A 17,033-nucleotide genomic window follows, 5' to 3' on the forward strand; every position below is an offset into this window, starting at 1 on the left:
ATGTATTTGAAACCTTCTTAGCTTCATGTCTCCTCCCCTGTGGCATGGCACAGAGATGAAAACCAACGCTCAGGTGAGCCGGTAGAAGCTGTGCTGGCAGCTCTGCTTCCCGAAGGCGAGATGAGTCACTGTGCCGATTTACTGACACTAACTGATGCAATGGACATGTGAGAGAATCAGCCAGCTATCTGTGCCATATGTCCTCATCCAGTGTGTGTGTGTGTGTGTGTGTGTGTGTGTGTGTGTGTGTGTGTGTGTGTGTGTGTGTGTGTGTGTTTCAGCCCAGCAGACTGCTGAGTGGACATCTGTCCTTTTGTACTGCAGTCTGCTGGAGGGGGCATGCTGTTTGGCATGCTTATGTGTGTCTGTGTCCTGCTCTGTGCCAGTAACGACCCCTCCATCAAATATTTGTCATTTACAGACCAGTTTCACACATTCGTGTATTCTGTCCCGTCTCCGTTTCTTCTTTTCACTCATTTTCCTCTGCTGTGATTTCAGGAAACTGTAAAAACCAAATATTTTACATCGGTGATCTTTTGGATTTTAATGCCCTGTTAGTGCAGACTACTGACATCATCACTGTTGCAATGTTGTTTTGATGAGGAGATCCAAACTCTCCTACACATGTGAGAAAGGCTTCTTCCTACTCTGCCTTTCACAATAAGAGTCTTTGAAGTATACACTGGTGTCGTCAGAGCTGAATGCAGGACTCAGCAGGCTGACATCCAGTCAAAGATGAATGTTTATTTAGGCAGTAAGCAAAGTGGAAAATGTTAAGCTAATCCAGAAACACAGGTGAACACACAGGGTAGCACAGGGAGAAGCATAATGGAAACTGACAAAAGACACTTTATTAGGAATACCTGCTCAATTGTTCACCCAAATATCTAATCAGCCAATCACATGGCAGCATCTCGGCGTGTTGAGGCATGTAGACATGATCTGGGCAAAAATGGCTTGTTGATGGCAGAGGTGAGAGGAGAGACCAGGCAGCTACTCAAATGATCACTCGTTACAAGCGTGGTATGCAACAGAGCATCTCTGAACACACAACACAAAGAAAGTTTGTTTAATCTGTGCCAGTTAAAGAAGTTCTGAAAGCAGAAGAGTGTCCAAGCCAGTATCAGCACGGTCTACCTAATACAGTGTAGGGCTGAACGATTATGGAAAATAATCTAATTGCGATTTTTTTGCCCCAATATTGCGATTGCGATGCGATTATTTTTTAAGGTCTTTGTCTTCTGTATTATTAAACAAAGACAAGCAATACATCATATAGTATGGCCAATACTATATTACATTAATTTTAAACTGTTCTTTCCTGGAAGACAGACCTCTGTTATGATGACATGAGGTGATGCATGAATTGATGACTGACATTTTTATTTAACTTCTTCAATCACAACAGTATATTTGAACATACACAATAGTTTATTTTTAGCTTACAAACATCTGAGCATAAAGTGCTGACAAGGAACCCTGGTGTAAACATTAAAATGAAAGTCAGTACAATGTGCAGATTGCAGAAATATACATAAAAAAAATCAGTGGCTTTACCACACTCAGTTTTTCGACATCTGTGAACTACTAGACAGTCATTCAATTAAAAAATAATATTAAATAAATAAAACTAATAAATAAAAAATACACACATCTTACTGATCTCTGCAGTCAGTAACATTACACATAAAGTGCAAACATAATAGCAATTGTATAAACACACACACAAACACGCCTTTAAAATTTAAAGGAGTGAAATTGGACGGTCTAGCCTTCTGATTAGCGTCACCGCTGTCTCGGTGGAGTTTAATAAACTCGGCCGTCTGCTTCTTGCTATCTAAAATATAACCTGTCACGGTCCGCTGTGACAGACCGTGTGGAGAGTGCGTGGAGGACTCAGGTGCAGACACGAGTGACACGGGAGTAAACTTTAAACAAAAGCGAGCCTTTTATTGTGGCTGGTAACGCAAGAGAAACAAACAAGAATAAGGGCAGCTCAAAAGCAATAACTAAACAGAAACCTAAACTGGGAATGAACTAAGGTAAGACTATGAATACAACCGACCGGGCATGGAAACATGGAGGGTGGGAACACAGACGACGCGACACAGACTGTACGAAACACAGAGACTAAATACACATGAGGGAAGATCAGGGGAAGTGGATGCACATGGGGAACACAGGTGACACTGATAATCATAACAAGACACGGCAGGAGTGAACGTAACACTGATGGGAGATGGGCAAAGTAAAGCAGGAAGTACACAGAGGTTCAAACAGGAGGAGAGAGAGCACGGGGAGAACGCAGACATAACGGGCTGGGGAAAACATAGAATAAAGCACAAAGAGAGACGAGGGCTCATAAATACACAGAGGGGCACACAGGGGGTAAGAGTCACGAAGGGAAAACACATAAGGAACAACGTAACAGAGCAACCCAGGAAGCATGGCCTAAATAAAGAACAAAATACAAAAATACATGAAAACTAAGAATACTGGGCCCACATGGCCCAGGACCATGACATAACCAGACACTGGTGTAAATTCTCGACTGTCTCATACTTCTGTTTAATAAGTTTTCTGTTTGACGTTTAGTCAGCTGTGTGAAAACCAAGGAGGAACCCACCCGGGGGATTAATAAAGTTTTATTTTATCTAATCTAATAACTTTAATCTCAGCCAAACCGATTTACTCACGAACAAACAAAACACTGAAAAAAGCCCAACAATAACATTTTTAGGTTGTCTAAGTGACTTATATATTACGTTTAACCCGAGCAGCGAAACTCCGCGGTGATCTGAAAATGATGTGCCGGGAGTTGTGCCGTTCTCGGCCGCATCAGTAACCCTCGAGCTCCCGGCTAGCTGTCGAGCTGGTGGGTAGCAGACGCCTCTGAAAACGTCGAAGCACTTTTGCAAATATGGGATATCTTGATAAACCGAGCAGATATTTGATGTTTACACAACTACTTTCTCGCCTGAAAATATTTTAAAAGTTTATTTTGTGACCCAGAAAGATTAGTATGAGTAATTTTAAAACTTAGTAGCGGCCGCCATTGCTGGAAACTGGAGTTTGGCTGGGCCGCGCTATGAATTCTGGGATATGGTAGTAATTTGGACAGCCTTCGGCGCGTCGCTGTGACGTAATCGGTCTACAAATGCGGCCTCAGGAGGATGCAGCCCATGAATTTGGACATGTCCAGAGTATAATCGCAGCCTTTGCGGTTAGAAAATTGCACTTGATCATGTCGCGATATTATCGCAAATGCGATATATCGTTCAGCCCTAATACAGTGGCTGCTGGATGTACACGAAGAGGGTGAGGAAGGAGGTACAGCTGAGTGTAACTGACACAGGTAGAAACAGTTAGGGGTGGGCTGACAGACATGTAGGGGGAAGAAGACAGAAAGTAAACCAACAACCTCGAAATAAAAAACATGACGCTAAACTTCAAAGTAAAACAGAGACAAGACTCACAGACACGACAGCAGAGACAAGCTCAGAGATGAGGCAGAGGGAGGAACAACAGGGAAGCACGGAGGGAAGTAAGACCACTACAAACAGAACAAGGACATGAAACCAAACACAGGACGGAAAAAATCAAATTCAGCACTTAAAAAAAACATAAATAAAAACAAAACACTCAGTAATACCACAGGATTAGGAAACTATGATTCAAATAAAAAAATGTCTTTGTTTCCTAAAGTTATGAAAATGAAAGATTAATTTATTTCTTCCGATTTTAATAATAATAACAACATTTTTAAAAAGTAATTATTATGTCAAAATTATAATAGATGCTGTTTGGGTTCAGTCCAGAGCATGAAGCTGCTGCACAGGAAGTATAGCTGTTCATCCAGGATAACACCACACAGCTGCATGCAGCAGGCATCACTAAAGCTAGAGACAGAGTAGGGCACTTCCTTCTATTTCAAAATAAAGCACATCCTGTGAGCACTTTCCATAAGAAGACTAGATTATTATTATTATTTATCATTATTATTATTTAGGTCTAAACACTTTCACATGAACAGCATGCTGCAGAATATGTGAAACCAAACCATCCAAACCAAAATCAACACTTTTCCATCTCTTGGCACTGGTTGGCCTTTTACATACAAAAACATTGTCAATATCATAAAACCACAACAGACCAAAGACATAGATCCACATCGACTGAGGGGAAAATAAATGTTTTATTTTGTACAGCTTTACAGACCCCGCAGGTCTGTGTAGCTGTGCTATAGTCTTCATGGTTTGTACACTGGATTCATATCAGCAGAAATGGGTTAAAGATCCACTAACATATCATACATCTACACGGCAGGCAGATGTGGAGTGGGAACCACTCAAATAAAGAAGGTGCATCCCTAAAATTTCAACAGTGGTGCGTTTGCATCTTCTCCTCTTTGGGTGTGGAGGTTAGCTGAAATAGAACTGGAATAAACTTAAATCAGCATCAATAAAGATGTAAAATGACTAATGTGTCATTTTTAGCATTGTCTTTGTAAAAGAGGCTTTCTTCCCTTGTGCCGTGCAGAAGGTGGAAACAAACCCTCTTCTTCCTCTTCTTTAGTTACTTCCTGCCCACTCGCCTGCTCTCTCTGTAGGTCATGTATAAGTCTGTTTATATTTGCTCTGAAACTCACAGGTTCTCCTTCAGGAAGCTGATTGTAACAGACAGTGACACTGTGTAGCATTAGTGTGCTTACATTACACACACTGGGAAACCCCGCATATGTTCAGCACTGACCTCGTTGTGTAAGGCACAGAGGAAAGGATGAGACATGATCGTGTGACCTGGTTATGGTTGGCGCTGTCTGTCTCAAGCATGTGGATTACATATAGAGAAGTCACAAAATAAAAAACAACGATTTTTCATTGCAAACTAAAATCATTCGGTTTTATTTAAAAGTCATTGTGAGATCAAATAAACAGCTCTTATTTTATTTGCTCTGAAACTGCAGTTTTTCATCCTTCAGACCAGCTGATCGTTCATCAAAACCTAAACAGCCTCACAGACCATCTCACACAGTCCTGAATGATCAGCACATTTTAAACACCTCATAGTTTCTTTTCAACCTAATAGAGCACTTTGCTCTCAGACGGGCTGACTTGTAAATGGTTCTTATATAGCATTTTTCTACTCGACCACTCAAAGTGCTTTGTACAACATGCCTCATTCACCCATTGACACAAGCACTTTTGTCTACATTTTTTCTGTGTAAGTGCTTCCTATCATGAGCTGTTCTGCTTCCAGAGCTGCAGCCACCTCCATGTGGTTCTTAGACTTTCTAAAAGTAGACTGGGATGAGTGGAACCAGCTCCCAGTTTGTGTAGCCTGTGTACTTCAAGGATTAGCCTTAAAACATCCAATATTGATTAAAGCTTATTTTGAGGGCTGGATCATCCTTTAGTTATGCTGCTTTGGTTCAGGCTGCTATGGGACAAACCCTGATGCATCTTCACTCCCTGTTTTCAGCTTTTGTCTTCTCTCTGTTGGAGTTTGTTTTGTCCAGTTTGTTGTTCGTGGTCTCTCCATGCTCCATTTCTCTCTCGTCTTTCTTTCATCGCCCTGAAAGCTGAAGCAGATGACTGCCCCTCCCTGAGCCTGGACTTCTCTTCCTGTTAAAAAAAGTTTTTTTCCTTCATTTCACTGCCAAGTAGAGGATTGTTCAATCAGTGAAGTTCTCCTTATAATAGTTAAGTAATAGTTGAAACCCTGTCCCCTCAAACCGGACTCATACAGGACGCAGAGATCTGTGTTCAACCACGCAACTTCCTGAAACCAGTGAAGCAGATGAAGCAACCACGACCATATAAAACTATAAAACTGTTCCACTCCAGTCTAGGAGGAGGAGGTAATGTTGAAGACTACAAAAAAAGAGTCTCCACATACAGCAAAGGACAATCAACAGTGCATGAAGCTGTGCTGCTGTCAGTTGTGATTTAGTGCTTTGCAGATGAGATCACTGAGTCGTATCCACAAACTCTGTAAAAGATTGATGCTTTTCCGCCGTCTCAGTGTTTTCACGTCAGACGTCAGAGCGCAGGTGAGAGACTCACAGAGACTTTTTTATCCAAAGTGAAACCAGCGATCGAGACTGTAAACTCATCAGGAAAGTATTCCGAGTCCACAGATTGATGATGACAACTGATGGTTGTTCTTAGATTTCTATTCAGTCACACTTTGCTTTGAAACCAAACGAATCGTCCTTTGTTCATCGTTAGTTTCACGGTGACTTCAGTGTAGAAGCCACATTAGTTTTATTATATACAGTCTACAGTCATAACTGTGGAGAAGACGTAGGCAGTCTTACCAAATTCATCAACAAATAATTTAAATTAATTGAATGTAAAAAGAAAATGAGCCAATGCACTCAACCAATCAGAAATGGTCAGCCATGCAAGCCCCACCCCCACGGTCCACTTTTGTCCAGTTTCTCGAGTGTGTGTGAGAGAGAGGGTGTGTGTAGTTTAGCTCATTAGCTTGTCATATTAGCTCTGCAGGGAGCCTCGGACTGATGAATGGGGATTTAATCTGCTTTGTAATGAGAATGGGGGCAATCACTGTGAGAGCAGAATAACAGAACACACAACGCTATGAGTCATACTCCTGCGTTTTATAGCCTTATGCAACGCTGTTCTGAGGGCTAATGGACTGTTACTGATGACTGATAGGCACCAGCAGGATGACATTAGGTCCAAACGAGCTGCAGAGTGTTTCCTCTGAAGGTCGAGCTGAAGTGCGGGCGGGACCGGAGTAAAAATGACCGCATGCTTGTTATCGTTGTTGTCTGTGGGCTCTAAATCATCCACTCGGCCTGCTGCTTGGCAGGGACACAGTACTGGTTTGGCTGACCCTGACTCATTTACAGATCTGTGATCAGTCTGCCCTCATAGAGAAATAGTGTCCTGCAAAGTGAATGTGTTAAACGTGTGGAGAATCCTGAACATGCCCACGACATGATTCAAAACTAAAATGTAAAAGAGCCGTTTAGAGTCTGTATCTAAGGATAAAACAGAAACACCACAAGAAATCGTTCTTTTGAAACATGTCCGCTCATTGAAATGACAGCAGCGCACTTCAAAAACGCTGAGTTAAGAGCATGTTTACCGCTGAGTTGCATCACCTCTTCTTTTAACAAGACCCTGCAAGTGTTTGCCTTTTAAAACTACAGCATTGGTCTCCCGAGTTCCCAGATTTTTTATTCCTGTTGCTCGATTTCAGCTGCTGGGTGACAGGTCCGGACGACAGGCGGACCGGTTTAACAGCTGTGCTGTTGGAAAATGTGGAAAAAGTGTCAGTGTGGAATAAGCAAGTCCTTTCCTGAAAAAGATGTTGTCTGGATGGCAGCACATGTTTCTCCAAACGCTCAGCATTAATGAGGCCTCCACAGATGCACAAGCTACCCCTGTGCATGTGTGCCGACGCCCCCTCATTCTGTCATACAGGCTCTGTCCCACCTCTCTTTATTCCACGGCTTGATGTGATTGGTCAGACTGGAGTCAAAAGGCAACAGTGTTGCTGGATTTGGATCTTTGCACAGTCGAGTTCAAACTTTGTGTAGATGCAGCGATGAGTTCACTGACAGTGGTTTTTAGGAGTGTTTCTGAGCCCATGCAGTGATTTCCAGCACAGAGTCAGGTGTGTTTGAGTTCTGCCTGAGGGCCTGAACATCACTTCTCTGGATCTTTGATGATAACAGATGATGAAATCTTACATCAGAAGCTTGATTGTTAAATCGCTGAACGATTTGAACATGCCGTCTGTCACAGAGAGGTGAACTCCTCCCCATCGTCCCTTCTGATAGTCTCAGTCTCTTTTTTGTCATTTTACTAATCAACACCATCAGTGTCGGCACGATTTTTTATTTTTTAGCTCTGCACAACTTTTCCAGTCTCTTGTTGCCTCTTCCCAAAAATCATTGCATTCTGTTTTTATTTACAGCTCTCACAGCGTCTCGCTCTCACTTTGCAGACTGGGCTCTGTTAGTCTGACTTTCATTCATGAGTTGTTTATCAACCTCTCAGTGGAAGCTGTGGCTTTAGAAGAGATCCATGAAGTGACGAAGTCACTCTGGATAATAATCTTGTCATCTCCACTTGTTTGGAGCCATAATGTCCTAATCTTCACTATTGTGTCATCCGCAGCTTTGTCTCAGCACAAGGCAATTTTAAAAGAAGTTTACTAAGTAGCAGCTCCGCTTTCAGTCAATAAATAACCATCAGTCAGTCACATAAACATTATTATAGGTGTGGGCCTGAAATAACTTTTCCAGATCATTAACCAAACTGCCTCTGTTGGACTCTGTGAGGAGCGAGAACAGTCGAGCAGTGAAAATCAGCTTCTAAAGCCAGAAATAAAAACTTCTTTACTTTTCATATCCTGCAGATCGAGTTCCAAACGTACGCGGGGCAATTACAGCATATTTAAAGTCCTTTTCACACCGTGTGAGGTTGATTGTTGCCGCGGCGTATCTGAGCACTGAGTGGTGTAATTATTTCTTGCTGCTGTGTGGGCTCACTTAAAGGTGAAATCCACCTTCAGATATCATTACACGTCATCACGGTTTTGTTGCTTTCATGAGACCGTAGCTGAATTATGTCGTTAATTAGTTCCTGAACCACATCGTGATCGCAGCTGTCTGCGGATCCTCATCCGTCTTTTCACCCAGAGGAAACCGAACCACTGCTCTTCTCAAAGCCTTACTGCATAATGTTATACACTGTCTCTGAGTTTGGATACTTCTGTTAGTGCACTTCCACGCAGTGTGCAGGTATTGGAAAGGACTGTTGGAATACGTTCTGAGTTGTGACTCCCTTGTGTCAGTTTTCTGAATAGACTTTTGCTTGGATGCGTAAAATAAGGTCTGTTGTTGAAACTTTCTTTCAGGGTGCTGGTAAAGCTCATGAGGCTCAGCAGGTGAGTCTCACGCTGTACGGCTGCAGAGGCCTGAGCTTGAATCTGCCCCGAGGCGCTTTACTGCCAGTCTTTCTCCCACCTCTCCTGTCTTGTCTAACTAAATAAAGCCTTAAAGCACAAACTTAAGATATTTTTCATGTTTTGTTCTTTGCAATGTGAAACACAGAAGTTACATTTTAAAGCTAAGTGGGGATAACTTGTCCCACAGAATAAAATAAGTTAAAAACAGAGTGTTGCACCTTTTAACTGTTTAATTGTTGAGTCAGCTGCTGGTTTTTGCAGACATTTGCTACCTGTCGGGTGTCTGACCACATAAAACTGAAGTCGAAACTAATGTAATCCTCCTGCTGGCTGAAAATAGTTGAGTGGTTTCCACGATTCTTCGGTGTGTCAGCGATTGAGGCTGAGAAGTGTAGCTCCAGCGTTTCATGTTCATCCTTGCTGTGCTCGTCATGTAGCCGCACTTATCAGTGTGAACACGCTTGTGCACTGAAAATAGCGAGTGTAAGCGTGGAAGTACTCGACTGGAGACGCCGAGCTGGTGTTTGTCTTTGTGCAACAGTGTGACAGACGTGGACGAGCTAAATATTGCAGCACATCAAATATAGATCGAGTTGTGTCCCTCACACTGCCACAGAGACGCTTTCATAGTGTGACTGTCCCTTTGACATGAAGTGTTTCGTTCCCTCTGCTTCTCCTGCAGGTGAAGTATAAGAAGGACTTTGAGGAGAGCAAAGGTCGAGGGTTCAGCATCGTGTCCGACACTCCGGAGATGCAAAGACTCAGAAGGACTCAGGAGCAGATCAGCAACGTATGAACACACACACGATACACACCAAGCTACTGTTTGTCGCTCTGTATATGAGAGTGTGTGTGTGTATGTGTGAGGATGCACTCTGGTCGGTGAGCACAGTCTCTTACACGCACACACACAAACACAAAATGTCTACATCATCAAGCCCTGCAGCGTTTTGACGTCAGCTGTTTGAAGAGGAGCATCTTCTACAACCATTAGTGTAAGTGATCACGACTTCTATTTACTGAATGTAGGCAAAGTAGGTTACATTATGAATGTTTCTGAAAGGCAACAGAAGAAGAAGAAGAAAGGTTTCTGGGAGAGAACAGACGCAAAGGGGAGCGTGAAGGGCCAGAGGAGGAGAACGATAATACACGAGTAACAAGACAAGCTAGTAAACAGGGAGGACAGAGTTACTGCTAGAAGTTTGTGGATGTTTGAATGTTGTAGAATCAATTGAATGAAGTTTGAATTTATTACCAGTAAAGATTAAAAACTATTGAGTGTTTTTACACTAAACGAATTATTTCAGTCCAGAAAGTAGTTTGTCAGAAATGCAGAAGTTACAACTGTTGTGATGTTGAATCATTTAAAATCAACATTTAATGAACTTTATTTTTTGTGATTGTTTTCTTTTTGTGGTGTGTGAGAGAGAGTGTGTGTTTGTGCGCACAGATGTTCTACAGATGTGTCCTGATGACCAGACGACGCTCAGTGGATGATGCTGAGGTCTGTTTGTTTCCTTCCTGTAGTCGTTTTCTGTCTCTTTTTTTACGTCAGTCTGATTGTTTTACGTTTGTATTCCTGCTTTTATAAAACATGTAAAACCAGCAGTCTTGGAGAAATTTTAGAAATTGGTCATGAAGTTAGGATCATGCACTTCTGCCCCTAAAAAGCAAAGATCATCGTGCACTGCTGCATCTACAGTTTATCACGCTGCATCTCCTCCACCGATTCAAAATATTCAAAACCATTCAAACCATTCAAATATGAGCTTAAACAGTACATGTGTTTATACTTAATAAAGTATAAAACATGTACTCTGACTTGACATCTCTCTTTATCTCAAATATATGTTAGCATATAAATTATATATAGTCTTTGAAGACTGGTGGACTCTTTGCCTTTGTGTTGTTCTAGACATTTTCTTGAGTTTTGTCGTTAGTGGGGTAGTGAAGTGAACTTTTTGTGCTTTTGTGGATCACTGGGAAAAGTCAGTGTGGAGTTTGTTTGGTTTCATGTAAGTGGAGCAAACTAGGAATTGGGAAAATGTGGAAAAGGGATTCCTCTCTACTTTCTATTTGCAGAGCTGACCTTTGTGATTTTGGTTTGTATATTATTAGATCTTGGATGGTTTGTATGGTCGATTTATTGGAACTCCATTGTATTTATTCCATGTTTTATCCTGGAAATCGGGGGTTGTGGGATTACCGAATTACTGAATCTGTGGAGTCTGAGTCTTTTGGGTCCATCGTTTTGTGCAGATTTGCTCAGTTTGAAACAAGTGAATGCAAAAACTCTCACTAAAAACCCAAAACAATCATTTGAAATGTAACATATAGAAACATTTGCATGTAACAAAACCCAACTTTACTCTTTGCAGGCTGCCAGTGAGCTGCTAGGTGTTGAGAGGTTAAACAGCATTCAGTAAAAACTGACATGTGTGCAAAAACTTATCAGATTGATTTATATTCAGTGTCATTTTCTGACCTGTTTCCAACTGTCTGACTGACAGTAGATGGTTGAGACGTGTCGTCTGTTGGGAAACCTGCTCACTGTGCAGAGGAAAACCCCGCAGATTCCCTGATGTAGAATCTGCCCGGGCTCAGGCCAGTTTAACCATGTATGAATCCTGGCATGTGGTTTAGGTCCAACACTGGTTATAAACAATTTGACTTTATTAGAAAAGAAAAACATAGTTAATTTGTTTGTGTGTTGGAAGTGTAAAGGTGAGGTATGCCCGCCCTCGGCCCATCACAGGACTAACACACGTGTGAGCAGCGTGACCCTCACGTTATCCAGCACACGTGAGAAACTTGGGAAACAGTTCAGTCGTATAAAAATGAGATTGAACAATGTTGGACTGAGTTAATCGTACGCTGACATATTTAGCCGTTTCTTTTCCCTCGTCTCTTCTGGGTTCTTCATTTCCAGCCTGTCGATCTTGGGCTCCGCCTCTGTTTACCTGACCGAGTGATCGCGTTATTCCGCTCCGTTAGCACAAACTCTCCCTCCTCTCTCGCTCTGCTTTAATTAGGACGCACACATTGGCTCTCTCGCTCAATTGCTGTGACCTTTAACAGCCCACACTTTTTATTTTATTACTCAGCTCTTTTCGAGGTTGACTTGGCGAAAGAAAGATGAGGGGGATAAGTGTGAGGAAGAGGAGGTGGACGAAGACGGAGAGAAGCAGTTTGAGTTGAATATGATCAGCAGCTCGTGTTTTATTAGGAAAAATGTTTCATGCTAACCGCTCGGACACGCTGACGGGTGTCGTAGTTCGTCGTCTGTCCTTGAGTCTCATTGCTATGCTGTGGGAATCCAGATGATGTTAACGATGTAGCTGCGGTGATCAAAATGAGAACTTTTTATGTTCCTCACGTCAGGCTTCAATCTGCTCTTAGAAGTGTGTCTGTCGTATGGCTGAGGTTTGAAATTCTTCCTCAGCTTCCCTCGGTTTTTATTACCCGCTCTGATGCTGCTGTCACCTAACGAAGAGTAATTGTCATCGAAGGCGGCGCGAGCGTCTGTTTTGGAATTCATTCATTCCCTGATGGAGATCCTGTCACTCCTGGAGTTCTGACGAGCTGAAACTTTATGACCCTGCCTTTGGTCCACCCTGTAGCTTAAATACAGCTCCCCCCTGTGGGATCGGGCACCAGCGCGTTAGCAGGAAATCATCACATCTAAAAGTGGTGAGTTGGACCTGCTGCATATCACCTGCTTCATCACACCCCTCCAGCACCCTGCCACCAGCTGACAGCCTTTAATCACCACCTGGCCATTTTTAGAGAAGCTCCATAAGTTTGTCACACAGGTTGTCACACCTCCCACATCCAGCATGTTCCACTCAGGGTTCACGTCTCAGCCCCGACTGCCACCCCTCGGCTTCAGGTTTCACCTCATATTCAGTCTGAGACCTGTGTTAAATTAATAAGTGACTTTTACATGTAAGAAACCATCAGCTTTGACTTGATGACTTGCTTTCCTAACCCTTTCCCTAAAGATGGAGGCTTGGATGGAGCGCTGAGAGAGGCGGAGACGGGGAGGAGGGGGGGGGGGGGGGGGTCGCATTTCATTTGAAATGAAGGAAGTGAGATTTAGTGCAGAGTGGAGGCTGACTGGGTAAAAGAAGATGATTAGACTAAAGTAGTGAGACAGCACTGACATACGTGGGAGAGTGGAAGTGATGTAACGAACAGAGATTAACCTCGACCCTGCTGTCCTCCGTGCCGTTATTATGTTCAACATAACAGGTGATATTAATAATCTGCAGCTATTTATACAGAAGGATAGAAAAAGCCTGATTATTGCTCAGTTTAATCTTCAACATCGTGCTGTAAAGCAAGTCCAGTGGTGTTAAGATGAGTCCGTTTATTTTACAAGTGTGTTAAAAACTCTAAATGTCAAAATCAGAACTCAGTTTGGTTTAAAAGCCAAAGAATGAAAATATTTTTTAAAGGATTTAAAAATGTTCATAAAGGGGACGTCCATCCCAACATTTAGGAGAAACTGCTGTGCAGTTTCACCTCTGTGGTGCATCAGCTCAGCTCTGTAGTGTAGAGGGAACAAAAGAAACACCTATAAAGTCTGAAATCATTGGAAACTGTCAGACGCCACCAGGGTGACATCTGGCCTTGCTTGTGTGTCCCAGCAGAGTTCGGTGCAGCTTCAAAAAAACTGAGCGACAGCAGACTGGCACCTGGATGAAGACCATTACAATAGTACTGGGAGAGCTGGGATGAATTCAAGGCATGCTGAATGAGAGCTTCCCCTCCATCAGTGCTTTAACGTCCACGAAAGTCATTTTTTAAACACTGTGTTGTCAGCGATCACTCGCAGGTTCTTTGCAAGCAACAGATCCTTAAAGAGTCGAGGTCAGAGCATCCGGAAATAACACAGCTGGTTTTCTGTTTGCTTAATTGAGAAAGAGCGATGTCATCCACACATCACAGTGCAGGCTCATTAGAAAGAAAAACATCATCTGCAAAAAGCTGCAGATGAGACGCGCTTCAGCTTTAAAGCGCTGGTATGGCATAGTTTCCACTGTCAGTAACAGCAGCAGGATCTGAGTTTATCTGTAGTGCAGTACAGTATTCCATTAAAAAATAAACTGTTGAAAACCTGAAGAGAAATGTGTTGTTTCTGCTGAGCTGTGGCTGGCAGCAGCACTGGTTCACATCAGGACGAGATCACAGGGCCTCTCCCAGGAAAAGCTTTGTGTTTCAGAATTCATTAACAAGATCTGAGGAAAGACACAAAGAGAGAGAGAGAGCTGGTCAGTGAGGAGGCTTTCTTTTCTTTCTTTTACCACCTATAAAAACTCCAAATTCAGCTTCAAGAAGAGACCAAAGCAGCTCGTTCCCAGAGAGTCGTGTTTGCTGTGATTCTGGGTGAGGCTGTGATGGCTGCAGGCCCAAAGTCAGCCAGGACTCAGCTGTTTCTCAGGCCACTGAACCACTGATTTACTGTTTGACCCCTGATGGGTTTGGATCTCTGTGAGTGCTGGTGAGCACAGAAATATCAAGTAGAAGGATAAATATTATGAGTATTAATGAGAAAGTGCCCCAAGACGATGGTATCACCAGTTATGAAAGCATGCTGGTCTGTAACAGAAGTCAGCAGTGCATTTTCTTGCCAACATTATTCAGTTGTCATGGTAACTGATGTATTTATATATATTTCTTTTTTTTTTACATTTACAATTAACTGTGGGAGGAAAATGCTGTTCTTGGAACAAATCCGTCCGTGGAACTGATCCTGATTTCTAACGAAATCCGATAGTAAATTCTTGCAGTTGTATTTTCTTCACAGTGATCACAATAAAAACTTAAAATCTAAGTTTTTAATGTGATTGGTCAAAATAAATAAATGGACACCTCCAAAGCTGAAAAAGAAGCTGAAGTACCAAAGGCTGCAGTTCCTCTAGTGGCCACAAGAGGCTGGCTCCATCAGCGAGTCCTCATAGACATTTAATGTTAAAATCTTTGCAGCAGAAATAAACTTGTTTGCCTGCTTCAAAAAAGATTTTGGTTTCTATTGATGCTTTCCAACATCATAACTACAGTAAGCTGCGTGAATGTTACAGCTCAATGATTTGGAGACTGTTATGAGTTTAAAATTAGGGATGTGACTGCACTGCAGTGTGTTTTCACCCTCACCTCACCTTCTCAGCTGTCTTTGTCTTACTGTTTTAATGCATTTATACATGGAAATCAATTGTATGACTTAGAGCAAATCTCTTAATAAGTGGAAGATAATCAATGGTGGCATCAATTAGCAGATATGTGTGTCTTTGGCTTCCTAACCATGTCAGGCGCAGTGGCCCGTGGACATGGGATGGACTCAAGTGCAGATTCAAAACCGGAGGCCAGGGGTGAGGTGTAACGAAAAGAGATTTTATTTTACAATGCTCAGAGGCTAACAGAAAGTGCAGACTAGAATCAATGAACATAAACTAGATGTCTGAGGCGAGAGAAAAATACTGTGATGATAACTAGATGGCAGGGATAACTGGGTGCAGGTACTGGGCAGGGGAAACTGTGGCGGGCCAGGGCACTGAAACAGAGGACAGAGCAGTCAGGGGAATCCCACAGAGGGTTGCGAGTGAATCTAAGGATAGTACACTGAGCTGTCTTACAAGCTTGCAGGTGGGGGTTGCGTGGAGGGGGGAGGCAGGAGAGGTCCAGGTGGGTGCTGCATGCAATCAGGCAGGCATGCAATCAGGAGGCAGGCAGGAGAGAATGGCAGCTCCAAAACGGAGAGGGATTACCGGCGGCAGCAAACTGGTATCCAGGAGAGCTTGGTAGGTGGGTTTCAGAGGCTGACGAGAAAAACAGAGATACGGTTAATACACACGATTAGTCACCAAGGAACGGACGTGAGGCCGAGAACTGACTAAAGTTGGCAGATAATCTGGCGAAGACCAGTTGAGTGCGCCGGTCATAAATACTGCTGGTACGATTGCCATCAGGTGAGGAACAACAAAGACTCCACCCACTGGGGAGGAGCTGATGCTGTGGAAAACCACCCAGACCACGACAAACCAGGCTTGCTCATGTTAGCAGAAAGCTTATTTCCTCACCTTCTCGTGTAAATTTGGTCACTTTTGTCTTTAAAATCGTGGTGGAGGTGTGGCACAGCTGCAGGGGAGGGGTGGTGCGGTGAGCTCAAGGGCCAGCGCCAGCGAGGTTAGAGGGACAGGTGGACATGATCTAAGTAATGAGGGTTCCCCCTGTTTATAGTGAGGTCAGAGACCAGAGGCAGCTGGAAAGCTGGTGGACGCTTGTGCCGAACCTGGGAAACAGTGTTTATGTGCAAAGTCATTAAAACAATAAAGCACAATGGGAAGTGTGTCGAGTCACGGTCCTTAAATCCTAACATGCAGCAGCCAGTTTACGCTCACCGCTGTAAAAGCCTCAGAAAGCAGAGCACAAGCCGTGGGTGGTGTGTGTGGCTACAGTCGCCTGTCATATAGTTTACAGGCTGAGCTGGGTTTTGCTGGTTGTGGAGCCTTCCAGGTTTGAGCCGTGCACATTCCAGTCCACAGATGTTTTTACTAGTTTGGGATGTAACAGGTACTGGAAAAATCTTTTTAATTAATTAACTTTTTTTAATATGTCACAGTTTGTAAGATTTGTTGTGTAACCAGGACAATGTGCATTTCCAAAGTGCCCAAACCGAGAAAAATGAGCTTTCAGTTGATTATTGAAGCTTATTTTTTCATATAATCAACAACAACAGCATTATCCACGATCAGAATCATTTATCCACATTTTATTATTTTTTGCTTGATATGCGTATTTTCTTAATTCAGAGTCAGTTTGCTGTTATATGTGGATGATTCGGTGTCAATGGTGATAAATGAACCCTTTGCTGTTGTGTTGAGCTGTGATTAGTCTTTGTGCAGTCTGGGAGCAGATGGTCACTCGGCGCCTACGCGGTCGGTCTTTATAAGGTCGACGTCCTGTTTACATGGACAGCCATCTGACACATCCCAGAGCCAGATCACCTGCAGTCTCTGGCTTCATATCGGAAAATCATTCATACCAAACGATGCTGGAATATTTAAAGGAAATGGGTGTTTTAATTC

General features: G+C 42.9%; 1 protein-coding gene across 1 annotated transcript in view; it reads left to right on the forward strand.

Moving 5' to 3' along the window:
• LOC147321683 (LIM zinc-binding domain-containing Nebulette-like) overlaps positions 1-17,033 on the forward strand; it is a 54,530-nt gene that overhangs the window by 33,699 nt on the left and 3,798 nt on the right. Inside the window, exon 4 of the mRNA XM_086305756.1 lies at positions 9,629-10,450. Coding sequence (XP_086161882.1) covers positions 9,629-9,742 — 114 coding nt within the window. The 3' untranslated portion in view covers positions 9,743-10,450. The remainder of the gene's footprint in view (positions 1-9,628; positions 10,451-17,033) is intronic.

The sequence above is a fragment of the Aulonocara sp. 'chitande type north' Nkhata Bay genome, linkage group LG9 (genome assembly GCF_057382095.1).
Source record: "Aulonocara sp. 'chitande type north' Nkhata Bay isolate Kocher_YH1m ecotype deep benthic linkage group LG9, A_spYH_male_GT1.1, whole genome shotgun sequence".
NCBI lineage: Eukaryota > Metazoa > Chordata > Actinopteri > Cichliformes > Cichlidae > Aulonocara > Aulonocara sp. 'chitande type north' Nkhata Bay.